The sequence below is a fragment of the Poecile atricapillus genome, chromosome Z (assembly GCF_030490865.1).
Source record: "Poecile atricapillus isolate bPoeAtr1 chromosome Z, bPoeAtr1.hap1, whole genome shotgun sequence".
In the NCBI taxonomy this organism is placed as follows: domain Eukaryota; kingdom Metazoa; phylum Chordata; class Aves; order Passeriformes; family Paridae; genus Poecile; species Poecile atricapillus.
In genome coordinates this window covers 26,174,662-26,192,485 of record NC_081289.1, presented here as the reverse complement: position 1 = coordinate 26,192,485, position 17,824 = coordinate 26,174,662, and the positions used below count along the sequence as shown (strand labels likewise).

The following is a 17,824-nucleotide window of genomic DNA, read 5'->3' as shown; positions in this document are numbered from 1 at the left end:
CAGCTATGCTATTAAAATACTAAGCCCTGTTATAAACTGCTGGTTCTGACTAATGACTATCCAAAGGGTCACCATTCCCTGACAGTAAACTTTGATTTCTTAGATGGCTTCAGCAAGGGTAAGCGCCCTGCCAGTTACCCAGTCCATACCTGTGGACACGTTATGTTGTGTGCAAATAAACGCTTGCAGACTAAATGACCAAGATTAACACATTCTCCTTGTATATTTGCCATTTCTACAGTAATGTTTGGCCTGTCTCAAACTTTGTGTGCAAACAGTTCCTGGTGACATTCAATCACAGCAGAGGAGCGACCGAGCACACTTGTGGGAGAGTAGGTAGTTGTATATGTAGAAATAAGCCCCTGCTCTGGTGTAAAAAGTTTCCTAGGAGACTTCAAAGGAAAAACCCTCAGTCTGTTTTTTGAAGCAGTGGCTGGGAAGCAAAAGAACGTTTCTGCAGATTGGTGTGCAAGGGAGCCTGGATACCTGAATGCCTCCTCATGATGTCCCTGTTCTCTCATGCTTCACCCAAAAAAGCTTTAGTTGCCTTGAAGAGGTGGCCTGAGGTCCTGCTTGTTCCACGATGACTGATAGCTATATGTGTGCTATGTCCACAGCGCCTCTTTGTGCTGGTAGAGGCACAGAGGCACTCCCAGGACCCTGGACATCTCATCCTCCAGATGGATGCAGCTGGATCAACGCTGAAACCGGGACTGACATCCCAGCAGCTGGATTGATACTGGAACCAGGAATGGTGAATTTTTTTTTTTTTTTCTTTTCTCCCTGCCCCGCATCATCCCACTCCCTTTAATACATCTCTCTTCCTTCTCATCTTACCCCTTTTTCCAAAACCCACTGCCGTGTGCTTATAGAGTAGTTCAGGGACTAACATACCGATTTCCATGTCAAGTGTGTAATTTACTAGTAAAACTTTCTGATCGCTTGCGGGCCCGCAGACATTCGTCGTTGTTTTCCACGGCGAGCACTGGCGAACCTCGGCTGCTTCCTTCCCCGTGAAGGTGGGCCGTGGCAGGCGCCTGGCGCTGAGGCACCTGCAGCGGCTGCCTGGGCAGAGAAGCCGCACCGGGTTCCTGCCGCAGCGCTGCCTCCACGCTCTGCCGCTTCCCCAGCCGCCATCGCCGGGAGCTGCGCTCCTGTGGGAAACGCCCGTAAATGCCACGGCTCGGCGGCGGCGGCAGGCTGCGCTCCCTCACGGCGCTCCCCGCGGCGGGAGGCGGCGCGGCCGGGGCGGGAACCGCCTGAGGCGCCGCTCCCGCCCCCCTCCCTCCCTCACCGCCCGCTCCCGCCCCCTCGCGCGCGCGCCGGGGAAAACGTTGCGCAGGTTCTAAAGCGGCGGCGGGGGCGCGGCCGCGCGCGAGGGGGCGTGTGAGGGGGAGCGGCGGGGAACGGCCGCCACCGGCACAGCCTCGGCCCGCCCGCATGGAGCTGTCGGCCATCGGCGAGCAGGTGTTCGCCGTGGAGAGCATCCGCAAGAAGCGCGTGCGGAAGGTGGGCAGCGGCGGAGCGGAGCGGGGCGGGGCGGGGGGGAGCGCACCGGGACACCCCCCGCCCCTCCCGCCGCGCACCGGGAGCGGGGAGCCGTGGTGGGCGCGCGCGCGGCCGTCAGGTCCCCGTGCCCCGGTCCCCGTCCCCTCACACCCACGGAGGGGCACCGGCACCTGCGGGCAGGGGACACACGTGTTGCCCGCGGGACGCAGGGGGGGCTGTCGCTGCTGGGGTTCAGCCTGTCTGCAGGATGAGTGCAGGTGACACCGAACGGGAGAGCCCAAACCGGAGAGGGTTTGGGAAAGCTCCCGTGACTCAGTTTCCCCAGTCGTGGAAGCGCTCCCGTCCCCGCAGAGTGTTGCAAGGATTAACCTGTAAGCATGCAGCGTGTAGAGATCCTCCGGTGGAAAGTTCCTTATAGGGCAGTGTTTTCCAACCTTGAGAAGCTGATGAGCCCCCCAAGAGGAAAATGAAACTGGTTCTCTGCCTCAAGTACCCGAGTGCTTTCCTTGCTCTGCTCTCCCGTAAGGGCGTCTGTGGCTGCAGCAGCGGCTCTTGGAGAGTGGTCGTCCTGCATGCACAAAGGCCTTTGCCATGCTTTGGGAAGTGCTTAACAAGCCCCTCAGTATAACATTAAATATTCTGATAGTTGTTCACATTGCTTTCAGAGTCCTTGAACGCAGTTTCCAATCACTACACTTTTTTTTTTCTTTTTTTTTCTTTTTTTTAAATCTTGTACTTAGAGTGAAAGAAAAAAAAAAAAGAATATCTCTGAACTTCAGCTGTGAGCTGCTGGTTGCTTGGGTTGAAAGGATGAGTGCATGTGATGGATGGAACAATGTTTGAGTAGAGCGTGTAGCAAATGGAAAAGAACATGCCAGAGACGCTTCATAGGTTCTGATACACTGTGTTTCTCCTCTCTGCTTAAAAAAAAAATAAATTCATATGACATTTGCTCCTGGCATACATCTCCTTCCTGCATTTATGTGTGCTGACTTCTTGTAGGTTTGCCTGTGAATGTGTGAATGGTTCGGTCACGCTCTCTGGTTGGCTTTCAGTGTTCTGCCTGCAAGCCTTCTGCAAAGCTATGCTCCAAGCTGATGGTAGTACAAGCATAAACGTGTTTTAGCATGTCCCTGTGTGTGTGCCCAGTTTTTGGAGGAAAAGGTATATACATGAAAGTGTGGCTGAATGGGGAAGTGGCTATGTTTTGAAATAAAGTGATGGAAAACAAGCTTTTTCTTGATTGGTTGCATCTCATACTGTAGCCCATATTTGGTTCCATAGTTCACCTGTTTTCTTCTGCCTTTTTCTACCCTCAGGGTAAAGTAGAATACCTAGTGAAGTGGAAAGGATGGCCCCCAAAGTAAGTTGTGTTTACTCGTCTATTTTTTTCTTTAATATTCCATAATAGCTTGCACTGTGTCTCTGCAACTGAGCATTTCATTCATAATGGGTAATGGCTTGTCACTCATTTCAACAACAATAAACAAAACCAAAGAGCCACAAACCAAACCCAAATCTGTTTTTTGAATTGGCAGCTCATGAATACAAACTGGGTGCCAGTTTATTCTGACTGGTTTTTGCCACCACTGAAATATTTCATTGAGATACTTTCTAAATACAAATGTTTTAAAATTCCTTATGAGTCCAACAAAGAATCCAGATTCTTTTGAACTTGGAATGGCTCCTGCTTTTCTGAGTCAGCAACAAGAGGACCCCACTTTATTTTTAGAGCTGTCTGCAGTCTTTTAAAATAGAAAACGTGTTGATGGTCTTGTCTTCCTCTCCTACTGTTTCCCCTCTGCAATCCACCAATGGAAAGGGGCAATGTTTCAGATTTATTGAGTGTAGCCAAATGCAGGTGATCTTTGTCCTTTGAGAATTACCACCATGCCTTCATTTCCTTGTCTGAAACCTCCTGTTATTTTGAGTGCCTTTTCTGCTTTTGCTTTAGTTTCTCCATTGCAAAAATGAAGAAAAGTTTGGGGTTTTTTTGTCATTACTGTGCACTGTTTACAGACACTTCTGTCATTAAAATGCAGCTGCTTCTGAAGAAGAGCAATTTCTTTGTGCTTAAGCAGTCTGTGAAATGCACTGAGATTAGAAGGATTAGGTAACTGGAGAATATTACTATGTCAGCTAGCAGCCTAGTGGAACAGCCTCCTGGCCACCCCCTAAGGGCCCCGTCTTTGCTTTTCTGTTTGTGCCTGTGTGTGTACATACACAATGTGCGTGGGTACAGCAGTGTTACACACACAGTTGCTCTGCGTGTTGCTAAGCAATGGGAGCTGCTTGTTACGGGTTCATCCTCACAGCTGCAAAACGGGGCCCGCCAGGATGGTTCTGACTGGCTGTACCTGGTGTCCAAGAAGCTGAAATGTGTTCTTGGGTGCCAAAGTGTCGTGCCTAATGCTTATGATTATAGGCCATGTGTGAAGATAAGCAGCTTCCCCTCTCTGGTGCTGGTGGGAGAGGGTGACTTTATTCTTGAGTGTTCTGCTGTCAGAGTGTAACCTCGTGCACTTGTCGAGCACCAGCTGCCATGGTAGCGTGGGTCACTTCTTGGACCGCTTCAGCCTCAAATAGCCAAGTCTTACTTCATCATTGATAGAGGGTGGGAAATGTATTTGGAGCCTGGGAGGCCTTATCCCCTCTTGGCCAGAATACTGGTGTTTATCCCATTCTCCTTTCAACAAACACATTGAAGTCCTTCTCTTGTAAAGTCCCTTGCCAAGAAGGTGGGCTGAGGCATGGCGTAATGTTTCTTGGACAGAGCAGACCTTATTCTTAACTGCTGCCTTTCCTTGCCCTGCGTCTTGGAACACTGGGGGAGACAGAAACACTTTGGGGAATTTAAAACACAGTTTCCCTGGATGCAAGGTGATGTCAGGGTTCTCTTACTTTGATATATGGCATGTCCAAGCATCTTCCCTCTTCCCCCAAACTCCAAATTTGAAGACTGTTACATTTTTTCCTTTCTTCTGCCTGCCTTCACTTTAACTGTTGCCTCAGTGGTTTGAATTACTTAAACTCAAGATGCTCAGAGTACTGGAGTCACTTTCATCCCACTAGCAGTCTCTGTTCCTTGTTTCTAAACATACATATGCCTGTGATGGCATGCAGCACCGCAGGCTGTTTGTATCTTTGTGCCTGTTTCCTCATCCCACGTTATTTCCTTCCTTAATTACCAGCCCTATTGCACTGCTCTTTGTAATCTCTGCACCTATTATCCCATTATTCCCATTGGAAGTATCGTGGAAGGGAATAAAGATAGGTCAGTAGTTTACTGCTTTCACATGCAATTCATATTTCACTTTTTTTACCCCTCTTCTTAATAAAAAATTCTTATTCATACCCTACACCTCAGCTTTATGGATTGCACTGCTGGAGTCAGGGAATGGAAGAGTGACAATCTGATTCTAGCTACAAGCTTGTTTACAACTTGTGTTGGAGTTAAAAGGAGGGGGAAGAGGAGGAGTAGAAGGAGGGGGAAGGAAGATCATATGATCTGTGTTTTCCAGAGTGCCTGCTCTCTGCAGTTTGCTGCAGCCTGGGCTGTGTGTACCCATATATAAAGCTCTGTGCGCGCGCGCGCATAGCAAACTCAACCATGTTTTTTTTTTTTTTTTATATGCAGTGTTTTGCCACTGCAGCGAAGCCAGAATCTGAGCTGCAGAGAAGAAGGCAACGTCCACCAGGGCGGGTTTTTTTAAGCAAATCTCTTTTCTTCTCCTGCCTATGAAAAGCAATCCGATGACTTTTTGTCCCCCTTGTGGTGTTATTTTCTCAAATTTGTAGGACGAGTGCCAGAATCCCTGCAGCTGGGAGGAAACCTTCCTCTTTTCAAACAGTATCTTGGCTTTGACAGCTCACAGTCAGGTTGCTGCAGGAAGCATGAGCAAATGAGGGATGGAGAGAAGGAGGGATCAGCTGGTTATGAAGACATATCTGTTCTTAACTCTCTGATGTACAGGGCACCTGGGGATATCTGAATGTCATATTTTTCTTTCTCCCTTATGTAAAAAATTGTATTTTCATTTCTAGACCCATCCTCCAGTAATGTTCCTATATTACAGTACCTTTCTTCTCTGTAACGGAGAAGTAAAAGGGAAAAACATGCCCGAAACACCTCCCCTCTGTACCTCTGTATCCCGTGTCCTCACATGCAATCTGTGCTTCATCCAGAAATTTAAACATCCTAAAATGCTTTCTTGCTGTTTAAAGCCACTGATACAAATGCACCCTTGTGCACCTGCATGTGACTCCTCTCTGGTCTTCCTCCCCAGGCTCTGGGAGGAGCTCTGCCTCCAGGCCTGGATCTCACATTTCAGGAAAATTAGGGTTCTGAGGCATTTGAGGATACAGATTTGCTTTCTTGCCTTAGTGTTTGTATACTAGAGACACAGCACCCACCTTTTCTGGGCAAGCGTGACCCCTAAGAAGTAAACATACCCCAAGGACCACTTTGTGATTCTTTCAGCTTCCACAGTGGGAGCGTTTTGGCTGCTTCTCCCTAGTGTTACGTGCATCTGCACTCTTTTGGGAACCAGTTTTGGAGTTGCCTGCTAGGTGGGTTCAGTCCTTTCCTGAGCATCTGATTCCTGGCACAGCTATCCGGCTGTCGAGAATGGAGCTGGGGCAATGAGTGACGCTGTTCCCAGGCTGCTTCAGAAGCATGGAGCCTGTTGGGAACCGTGTTGGTGTTGGGGTACTTTGTGTCGATGAGCTCTGCTCGGTAGAACAACCTGTAGGGGGAGCCGAGCAGTAGGAGGAGGCGTTGGCATGTGGCCATCAGCTTGCCCCAGGGCCCAGCTCCCAACATGTTTGGTTGAACGGCATCAGTGGAAAAAATTAAACTGTTAAATGAATCCTTTCAGCTTCAGTGATTAGAAGTAATTAATAATTCAAGTGAGAAAGGGTACTTACTCTTTGAGCACTCTAAATTAAGAGAGACCTATTTTTCAGAAAGATGTATCAGACCATGCCTCATTGTTCCATGGTGTTTGTGGGATTTGAGGGGAGTGCTGCAGATGAGACCTGTTTAGGCATGGACTTAAAAACAGTTTGTGAGTGTCTGCACAGGCTTTGCACGCAATGTGGAGGGGGCCCTGGGGAGGAAAGTCTTCCCTGTTTTTGTACAAAGAGTTGCTTGATGCTTGGCCCTGCCTGTTTTGGGAAGGGGAGGTGGCGTCTGTGGGAAGCTGGAGAGGGAATGGCTGGGATTCCTCAGAGCTCTCGCAAAGTTGTGGCAGGCCCCACTGACCCTTGTGAAGATAGTATCCAGGGCTGCAGCACACTGGTAGCAGGCCTGCAGAGAGAATGTTTCATTAAAATATTGTTTACTTTTTGTTCCTTATGTTTTTCTTCAGATACAGCACATGGGAGCCAGAGGATCATATCTTGGACCCTCGCCTGGTAGTGGCTTATGAAGAAAAGTAAGGGCACATGTTCTTTCTCTCCTTGGACACAGGAAAAGAAATAGTGTCTTTATTTCATTATATGCATAAAATGCCCCTGTTGTCCCTACTTCAGTCAAAGATGAGATGTATAGCAATGAATCCTGCTTGATCTTTGTGCCGTGGTGTTGGTTGAGATGGAGAAGACAGGGTTAAAGCAGCTTTGATTGGCACTGTTCAGGAAATGAGGCCAAGAACAGGCAGCACTGAGCCAGAGAATGATCGGACTCAGGTTTTAATCAGGTCCAGACCTGGACTAGAGTGATGTGAGGTGGGAAGTTTCTCTAACCCATCCTTGATTAGCTGTGTCAGAGAAATTCCCCTATTGCAAGGTTTTTACTCCTACAGGAAGCAATTCTGGGATGTTTTCCAAGCTCACACTGGTAACCATTGGGTTTTATTGAAGGAAATTGAGGGAGCTATGCTGCAAAAGGTTGAAGTCCCAACTAGGTTTTATGCTGTGGTATTTAGTACTCAGTTTGATTTGTATTCCTTTTTCACAGGGAGGAGAGAGACCGTGCATCAGGGTACAGGAAAAGAGGTCCCAAACCAAAGCGCCTCCTACTGCAGGTAGCCTCTTGCTCTTCTGTGTATTTCTAACTCCTTAGCTGCTGTGCTGCTCCTCTGCTCTCAGTGAGGTGGAAACTGTCTGTTTGCTGTTGCATGGACAAAATTGGAGGCAACAAGTTAACACAATAACATGAAATCAGTGTTTAGGCAGATAGTTTTAACCTGTTAGCTGAAGAGCTAGCTAATTTATCTTAAAAAAAGCAAAATAAAATAAAACAGCAGCTCTTTCTTTCTGAGCTAGGATTTTATAGAGGATGGACCTGGGTAGTTGCAGGTTACCTGGTTTGTGTGTTCTTTTAGTTTCATGTTGAGCTTGAACTTTCCATCAAGTCAAAGGTAGCCCATAGTTGGAAGCGGAGTTTCAGCACGCTTTTGCTGTTGCCAAGCAAAGCAGCCAATCCTAGGAAGTAGATATTAGGAAGAGCTTAAAGGCAGTTGAAGAGGGGAGAGAAACAAAAAAAAAAGCAGCACACCTTATCCTAGTTCATCTAAATGTTCACAGACTGAACAAAGAATATTTTCCTGGTTCCCAGTAGGGAGCCCTCACTGCATGATCAGATGTCTGCTCTGACCCTTGCTGCGTTGGTGTCTTGGCAGCGGCTGTATGGCATGGACTTGAGGAGTGCTCACAAGGGAAAGGAGAAGCTCTGCTTCTCTCTTGCACGGAGGTTTGGAGGAGGAGACAGTAGCCTGCCAGGGGCCAAGACAGGGCAGGCAGAGTTCCCTGAGAAGACTGGGAGTGCAGTCCTGCCATTCTCTCTCCGGAAGCAACGCAAAAACCAGAAGTACCTACGACTGTCAAGGAAGAAGTTCCCCCGCATGGCGAGTCTGGAGAACCGGAACTGCAGGCATGAGTTCTTCCTGAATGATGCAGTGGGCCTAGAGGCCAGGCAGAGCCCTGAGGACTGGGAGGCCACGCAGCACACCAGCAAAGAAGGTAAGGCCAGTCACCCTTTGGTGAAGTTCTGGGGCATGTGAAGGATGTTCTGCATCCTTCTGCCTTGCTTACATCCTCCTGGGATTGTGGTTTAGATCAGGTCTTCAGAGCATCCCTTGCTGGCCTGTATTATGTCCCTCTTGTTTGCAGATTTCTTTCTCGTTAAAAGAGCACAGACTAATTGTTTTTTTGGCCCTGTTGGCTCTATGTAGTCTTACATCCCTGATGCCCCTCCCTGTGTTAGAAACATGCAGAAGATACTGCAAGTTTTTCCCCCTCTTAAAATTTCCTCACAGCAGAGGTGACACACAAGTATGACAGATGAACTCTGCCTCTGTCCACATTATCCACATGTGCTCAGCCTGCTGCTTGTCTCAAAGGACTTTGGCTAGCTGTGGACAAGCTTGGACAGTGGCATTCCTCTCATAGTGCTGCTTTAAGAAGCATACAGGAATGCTGCTAGGAACTCACAATGTACTCCCTGCCGCCTCCTTCCCTTTCCTCTCCACACCCCTTTAAAGTCTCTTGCTATAGAGCTATGCAAGAAGGGGAGAGATAGATGAAGTGAGGATGGTAACTCCTGCCTGATCCCAATGAGTAGGCAGCATGAGTGTAGGCATGGGAGATGTCCAAGCACATTTGGCATTTGAGGGAAGGATACCAGCATCTTGTGCAGGAGGGCTGTGGGATGTGTGTGTTGCTCTCAGTTACCAGGGAAACTATCCCTGCATTATTAGAGCTTCTGAAGGCGTAGCTTTCCTGAGGAGTGGAAAACTGGGGCTTGTGCTGCTTGTAGTAGCTAAGGGAATCCTGTTACTCCTTGCAAGGAGTAGCTGTTAGGCAGGCTAGATTAGGCAGGATCTTAGGGATAAGGCTGTGTTCTGGGAATCAGCACTATTCCCTCCTTTCTGAGGGAGGCTGGAATGGTGCTCAGAATCCAGGGAGGCAACAATGGGAGTAGCACAGAGGAACCCAGTGTTATATCCTGGCAGTGAGGAAATGTGTGGGGCTATTCTCCCCAGAAGTGTGTGGCACTAAAGCACTTGGGGATCAGAAGAGTGTGTGGCACTACGGAATTGTAAAACTCCTTTTGTTCTCCCCTTGACACATGGCCTGTGTGGAATTCCAGTTACTGTTAGGGGGAGTTGGACTCTTTCTGGGGGGAAGTAGACACCCCAGGTGTTTGAGACAGAAGCCAGGAAATACACTCTTTTAAGGGGGTCTCATTCTTTGTCCAGATTGGGACAACAAGGTATATAGTGGACAGGTAGAGTGACAGGGAGAGGGTATGTTTTCCTTCCTCTCTCTTTATGTGGCAGTCTCTGGGGGCTTTGAGGAAGCGAGCCTTTTGGGTGGCAGAGGGGTTGGTAATTATTCTTACGGTGAGAAAGTGCAAGGTTGCTTGGGTTTCTTGTATGGAGCTGTCTGGGAGCAAAGGAGGCATATGAGAAAGGAAGAGCAGCTTCTCCATACAGCACTACTGAGGGAGTTTTGAGAGCATCACACCCAGGCTGTGTTGCAGGTGCAGTACAAGGCAGACCCTCCATTTTGGCTCCCTTTGACTCCCCTAGGAGTATCTGAAGAGTGTGTGTAAGAGATTTTAATGTTTGCCTTTTCAGTAGGATAGGGCATTTAGAAGACAGTGAACTCAAACCAGGGTGAGTGTGCTTTCCTGACACAAAACCAAATTAGGGGCTGAGATGGGATGAGGGGTTTGGGGAAATTGTGGATGGTTAGATAAACTGGGTGGTTTTACAGGGTCTTTTGACCTCTGCATAGGCTGCTCTGATACCACTGTGTATCTGGACACCTGATCTTCCATTTCCCCATAGCCTCTGAAGGGTAGGGGTTGCACATGTTCTTTCTTGCTCTGTACATGCAGATTCAGTACAGGCTGATTTCACCTACGGTTTGTCAGAAAAGAGATCCTTTTTCCATCCTTCCTTTTCCCCTTCTTCCTTTCTTCTCCCTCACCTTCTCTGTTTCACTAACATGCTCTTATGTGCCATTCTTTCAGCAGCAGATGTGGACGCCAGTCTCCCTTGGATCCCCACTGTGCCCCCCAGCGAAGTGACAGTGACAGACATCACAGCAAACTCCATTACCGTCACTTTCAGAGAAGCACAAGTGGCTGAGGGCTTCTTTCGAGACCGGAGTGCGCAGTTCTGAATCTCTGTTTGCAGCGCTCCCCAAAACCAGATCTTTTAGGGTGGAGCTAGGGAAGGGTTATGTTATCCCATAAGAGAAAAAAAAAAATCCAAAATGTCTCCTCTTAAAATGTTTACAGAGACCTTTTTTTTTTTTCTCCTTTTTCCCCTTTCAGATACGCAAAAAAGGGCAGTGTAGGGGGTGTGTATTTGTCATTGCTTTGTCCAGTTGAAAAACTGACAGCCCTTTCCCGGGCAAAGACTCCCATCCTTGATGTGAAAGCAGCAAGCTGAACAATTCGCCTTTTATCCTGTTAAGTGGCGGCAGCTGCATTTGTGGGGAGAGGGCATGTGGAGGTGGAAAGAGAGCTGGATCTCTAGCCTGTCGCCTTGTTCTGCAATTGATATCCCTTGGATAAAGATACATCCCTGTACATTGCTCTTCCCACCTTCCTCCTCCCTCTCTTCCTGCAGCAGTGAGAGGTGATGGATCCTACCTGTGTAGATAACTCCAGCCTGCTAAGACTTTCTCTCCAGTGCTGTTTTCCCTGTGGCCTGCTGTCAGGACTTCAGAAGCGTATTTGCCTGTCTGTGGTAAGTCAGTTTTTGCAGCACGGGTCCGTATAGACAGCAGAGCTCTCTCCTTTTGGTTGTTGGTCATGCGGAAAGAGTGAAATGCATCTCTGAAATCCAAACTGGCAACATAAATTCAATTTGCCCTCATTAAAAGCTCAGAAAGCCAGCACAGTTGTGACATACCATTCTGTATATGCTAAACAGGATTTCCGGGCTTGGCTCTGCTGCGTGAGGAATGTGTTGTGGAAAGTAGGGTCTTCTTACCCTTTGCAAAATTCAGTATTAATAACAAATTCTGCCCTGAATCTGTGGTAATAAGTTGGTTGAAAACTGACTCCTCTCCCCTGAGAGGAGGGACTAATAGGACAACTGAAGCTTTGCCTGGCACTGCAGAGATATCCAAGATACTGGCACAGGCCCAGGACATGGGAATTGGACAGAACTGAGCTAGAAATGGACCTTGATTAGCAGCAGATTCTGTTATTGGATCCCATAGAGAGATCCAAAATAAACAACATGTGGGGAAGGCATATATTAGATTTGAGCAGGGGAAAAATTCCTGATTCTTAGCAGTGAGAACTCTTGGATTGTGCTGCCTGAGTGATACTCTTTCATGATTCCAGTATCCTCACAGTATTTGTGATCCTGTACTACTTTACTGATAGGAACTTCCCCTTGGAAGACTTAAAAATCTTTGCCAAGGGAAGCGGACTGCATTTCAGTAGACCCGCCTAATCTTGCACTTAAAAATGCCTTGTGCTGGACTGCCTGTGACACTTTGAGGTTTTTGAAGAATTGCTTGAATATTGAAGAATTTTGAGTTGGTAGTTTAGCATAGCATCTATTCTTGCACATGCATGTTCTCTTCCATTTTTAAAAGCAAATTTTATTTCAATAACTTAACTTTTTAAATATTGACCTTTTCCAATGGAAAGCAAGAAAAGTAAGGTAGTCTAAAGTGGGAACTGTGGGACAGAGTACTGCAGGGTAACATTGGCTAGTGTCATGATTACTGTCCTCAAAAACTATGTTTCCTTACTCCACCCCATCTGAAGCATCTCTTATCTGCTGTATTTATTCAAAATGAAGCTATGAGCCTTCTTAGCTCTGAGATAAAGACACCTGTGGAGATCCTCAATGTGTTTGTTTGAGGGGCTTGGCTCCTGGCATGCACAATTTGGGAGCTCTAGGGTTTCTGATCCTCCAAACATCTACTTATCATAAAGTGCTTAGACTGCCACTGTGGATTTTTACTAGAAGCAGTTTTTACCTCATTTAGGATATGGCAGCTCAGATTTAGGATTTCTTCTTCCATCTCAGAGCTGTTGGAGCAGGTCTGTCTTTCATGCCATCAGAGCAGTTTCAGGATCGCTGGGAAGATCTTGAATTTCTGGACTGACCTTTTGCCTCTCAGAGAAGTAAGATGGGAGTTTTATTATGGAGAAATCTGAGAGGGTGAGAAGTGGAAGCTGGGGTGGAATTATGTGGTGGGAGGAAGAGTGAGTGGGAAAGAAGCTTGCAATAGCTAGCAAGGGCAAGCTGATGAGGTAAGCATGCAGGCGCAGGATGCTTGTTGAACGTGGGTGTCCAGAGCGAGGCTTCTGTGTCTGGAGTTGCACCCTTTTTTGCAGGATGTGGGGTCAGACGGTGTTGTTACCATCACCCACACACCCCCTCTTCCTGACACCTGCCAAATATGCTGAATACATGGCATCTCTCTTCTGTTGTGACTGGTGGACATGCCACATGGCCCAGTCCACTCTTGTGGGTTGGAGCAGGTCAGGTAGTGATGGTTGCAGAAGCGTAGTGTTTTAGCTCATTTTTCAAAAAGTCTTGAACTGCAGCTCATCCTGCTAAAGCTTTGTGGCATTTATAGGATCTGGTTTCTTTATTCTAATGCAGCAACTGGTGCCTTTGTCATGTCTTCATCTCAGTGTAAAAATGCATCAAAAAAAGCTTTCTATTTACTAAGTTCCTGGCTTTGGCTGACATTGGAGGCAATATCAATCCTGCAGCAGGAAAAAGCTTGTCCTAATAAACTAGATTTCCATCCTCTGCTTTTCTCTCCACTCTCCAGCTGACACTTCTCAACACTTTGTTTTGGCATTTTTCTTTAAACATACTTTCTGTCTCTTGCAGTGGAATTTTCAAAGACCTGTGGTGGTCTTTCAAAGAGGATCCACCCACAGCTTCATATCTTAATCATTTTTTTGGATCAGGCTGTCTAGTGTTCTGCTGGTGACTAATCATCTTGCTACACAAAGTGTGGAACAAAGTACCTGTCTGCCATGCTGCTTTGTGTCAAGGAGGAGTTAACCATAATGGGGTTAAGACACAACAAGCTGCATGTGCGTGGGTTTGGAGGAGAAAGTGTGATTGGGAGTTTGTGGTAGGAAACTAAGCAGTTACTTCATTGTCGTGGACTTTTTTTTTTGACATTCATGAATTCTTGTTTATCTCAAAGAACTTCTTGAGAAGATTTTTCTCCTGATCTTTTAAAAATGTAGCTCTGTTCCACACTGTCTGCTGACATATCACTGTAAACTTCATTGGTAGAGCTGGTCTTCAGGGACTTTAAAATTAACTTTATTCCATCTTTGCAGGTATAGAGAGGGTTTCACTAGTGATGGAAAGACAAGTTGTCTGGGTTTGTCTCTTCTCCCCAATACTGTCGATCTGCCAGTTCAACCCAAAACCTGGCAATTGAATTGGGACCTCCTGTGCTAACATATCATGAAAATCAGATGCTGTGTTTGGATCTTTGTTAAGCATTCCGTTTGATTAGAAGAGCCAGAATAGCATCCAGCTGAAGCTGAGTTTAATAATTCTATTTGAAGCACAGGCTGAGAATAGAAATGGGCTAACTCTCCCATACCTTGTTTGGCTCCATGGCTGTAAACAAAAAAAAATAAACTTCAGCCAGTGGAAATTACTGAACTGTACACAAGAAACAACCTTCTCAGATAACTGCTCTAATAGTCATTCTTAGAACTGTTTCCATGTGAAAATTTACCAGCAGTGTTGGGGGACAGAAGTGTTTATTTTATAGATCTTGCAGTGAACTCACTGTATTTGTGATAGACCTGAGGGAGTTCATGAGGCTGGAAAGCCTTTTTTGTTAACACTGTGTTTAAAAAAAAAAAAAAAAAATCTATATGGAAAGGACTGCCTCTGTTCCTGGATGGTTATAAAATAAATGTTATTGCTCTGATTTACAAGTGATGCCTTGGAACAGCAAGTTTTAACACGTGAATAGTGGCATTAAGTAGCCTCCTGCATGCTCCTTATTGTCTTGCATTTGCTTGGGGGCCCTTCTGCTTGTGAAGTCAGACTAAGGTGATTTTACGATTTTATTTTCCCTTTTTTTTTTTTTTCCAAGCAAGACCAGGATATTATTGTGAGAACACCCAAAAGCAGTTCCATTTGCCAAAATAAGCCCAAATTTGTTAGTGAATTGACTCTTGTTTATGTCAGAGCTCAGACATAGAGAAGCTTTTTGAGAAATGAATGGCTTTTTTTGTTATTAGTGTTGTGAAACTGTCCAGAATTGTTCTTCTGGTGTTTTGTGACTGAATGTATAAAATTGTTTGTTCACCTCACAGGGGGCCCTTGGTCCCAGTACTGTTTCATGCTGTATGCCAGCTAGTGCTGCTTGATGGTTTCACTGGAATAGAGAAGGGAGGCCTCACACAGGTTGAAAAATAAGCAGGGCACCTCAGGCAAGTCCCTCCATGGTAGCCACAACAGAGGCCAGTGTGTGGAAGACAGTGGGGGCTGCCAGCCACATTTAGGCAAAGCAAAGTCTACCACCACCTCCTCTCCACCTCTTCCTCTGCTCTCAAGCTTTGAGCTTTTGTTTTCAGATGTAGGGAAAGTACAAAAACCTCCTTTTTAAAAGCAGATTGGTATCTACCCATCTTATATTCCTCCCTGGCTTACCTGCAACCTAGGAAGAAGAGGGCGATGGGCCCTCTTTATTATTTTATATTCCCTCTTCCAGGAAAATAATAGGGACAAATGCTGGTCAGGGAAAGGAGGGACAGAGTTGCCTCAGAGCTGCTCTCACTAGGTGGTTGAGGAGAGGCCTTTGGGTGAGCTGGCAGTTGAGAGAGAAGGTGTGTTATAAACAAAGAACTTGTAGTGAAATTGATCCCTTGCATCTGTGAATCGAATGGGCCTGCAGAGAGGTGAGAGCTGCATTTATGTATCAGTCTTCTGCTGTTTGGGAATGCAAGGAAGATGTGTACGTTGACAAATTACTACATGAAAATGTACCGCATTGGAACACATTGCTTTTGCCATGCTTGTTGTAAAAGTCTTCCCTGTTTTGAGACAGTAGCTTATGATCGACAGGCCTGAACTTAGTTCAGTGCCTGAACTTACTGTCCTCACAGAGAAAGTGTGAGCTTCTGGGTGTCAAACCACCTGGATTCCACACATCAAGGTGGTCAAGATAGGAAGGCTTATAAAACAGCCCCAGGACAATTTGAAGGAGAGAGAAGGAATCACTTAAAATGGAATTCAGACCCCTCAAATCCTTTCCTGTAACTAGTACTTGCTGTAGAGATGATCTTTTTTTCTCTTCCACCTCTTTCTCTTTCCCCCTTAATTTCTTGAAGTGCAGGGAGCAGGCGGGAGATGATCCCTGGGAGTGGTAGAGGTGCAGGCCTCCATGGGAGCATTTGGGGCTGCTGTGGATTGCTACAAAGTTGGGATGGGGTAGAATTCCTAAGACTGTTCAGAACCTCCATCACAGCTTATCTCATTACTGGGGTAGCAAAATTTTGGCTGGGAGGGGAATTTTGGAGGAGGAGGAGGTGGAAAACCTTTTTTATTATTATTGTTGGTTTTTAACCAGAAAATGTAGTGTCAGCACAAAGAGGCTTTTTGCAAATCTGTCAAAATGTTAAGCAGCTTTTTTTTTTGCTTTTAAATCTGAAGTATGTTTCGAAGCACTTTGGAAATGCAAAGCACTAGGAGTGCTAAGTACTCCTTATCGTCTGTCTAAAAGTGGCATTTGAAAAGCAAAAGATGTATCTGTTTCAGGCCGCTGGCTGCTCCTTATCATTTTTCTAGAGCTGTCACCCAGCCTTTTGCCTCCCTCCCATGGGGAGGCAATGCCAGGAGCAGAGGGTTCCCTAAGGGAGGAGACCTGCTAAATCCCTCGCTTGCCATTGGGGCGCAGGTTGGCTTCCTCCGTCCCCACCTCCTTTGATCAAGGAAAGGGAAAAATGAAGTTGAGTTTCAGTCTGAGTGGTCCTAGTCTGGAACTATGACCATTTCTTCCAGCTCCAGAGACATCTTTATAGAGTTTCTTGTCTGAAAAATTGCACCTTATTAGCTTAATTGAGGAACGAGGAGATGTCTGTCCTTCTGAAGGGAGTGGGGAGAGGAAGGGAGGGTGAACCAGGAGCTGTCTTCAGTAGCTGCTGGATTTCTCCAGAGGCCATTTCCTCACCTAATCTCCAACAGAACAGCAACAAAAGAACTAATATAATTTTGATGAAGCTTTTGTTCTATGTATCTCAAGAACCTTCTGAGCAGGCTAAGGGCAGAGAACCCTTTTCCCTCACCTAGTCAGCTCTGTGGCGTGGGGGGTCAACACACCAGTTCTCTCGCTGGGTCTTCAGCACCAACCTTTTCCCTCAGCGTACGCACATCGTTAGAACGCTTTTGCACACTGACTCATCTGATTTGGTGTGCTCCCTTTCTGTTGCAGGGGGAAGATGGGGCACAATGGGGTCAGCTAGAGGGGAGGGTCCCTGATTATTTTTGTTCCTGTCTCTTCAGTTGTTGCTGTTGTTCCTGTCAGCACGCTAGAGTATTGGAGTCTTTGCACACAGAAAGCTTCCTTTTGCACAGAATGAGCTTCTAGCTTTTGTACAGACTAATTGAATGTATTTGGGGAGGGGGGGGAAATAGGGAGTAAACCAATTCCATACAAACCAATCAGAGTATAATGCCTTTTCTGAGCGAGTATGTGCTGTAAAAGGAGATTGTAATAGCAAAGGGAGGGCAGGCTCAAGTATAATTTGACACAAAGTGTGGTTTTATTTTTGTACTGATATGGATCAAAGACTGTACAGCATCTATTTATTTAGATGATTTATGTGGTAAATGTTGCAAACAAAATTATTAAAATATTAAATATGAGAACTGACATTTACCTCATGGTATGTTTGTGTGGTCATTTACCCCCCCTTGCTTTAATTCTACAGCTGAATTATTTTCCAACAGTCACATCTATTGGTGTATAAACATGCAGTGCAGCTGGAAAAAGAATGGAAAATGTGCATGCGTGCGTGAGGAAGATCAGTAAAGAAGGATCAATGAAGAATGGAGCCTGCAAAAGGCTGTTTCTGACATTGCTCATTACTTTGATTGGAGTAGGTCAAGTTTTTATTAATTTTTAACCCACTGGGTAAGTTAGAGCTGTCCAGGGGTGACCTGGGATGACTGGTCTTTGATGGATTATAATTTGAAGAGGAGAATGCCGATGGCAGGATGGCTGTTGCTCTGGGTTTAGGGAGTTCTCTACATCCTTGCACAAGGCTGCAGTGCCAGCACCAGAAGAGTGCTGGTGTGCTCCATATCCTGCATCTCATTGGAATGGAGAAAGTTTGAGGTGA

At 46.3% G+C, this 17,824-nt stretch overlaps 1 protein-coding gene across 2 annotated transcripts; it reads left to right on the top strand.

Annotated features, from left to right (window-relative positions):
- Positions 1–1,301: 1,301 nt before the first annotated feature.
- On the top strand, positions 1,302–17,361 carry LOC131572826 (chromobox protein homolog 7-like). 2 transcript variants are annotated; one of them, XM_058826209.1, is made up of 6 exons: positions 1,302–1,509; positions 2,829–2,872; positions 6,879–6,944; positions 7,469–7,535; positions 8,133–8,472; positions 10,493–17,361. In XM_058826209.1, exons 1-6 carry the CDS (start codon positions 1,441–1,443, stop codon positions 10,639–10,641), a joined length of 735 nt encoding a protein of 244 aa, XP_058682192.1. In that variant the 5' UTR covers positions 1,302–1,440; the 3' UTR covers positions 10,642–17,361. The 2 variants fall into 2 exon arrangements, with proteins under 2 accessions (XP_058682192.1, XP_058682191.1); XM_058826208.1 differs by having other exon boundaries at positions 1,304–1,509; positions 10,490–17,361.
- The last annotated feature ends 463 nt before the right edge of the window (positions 17,362–17,824 follow it).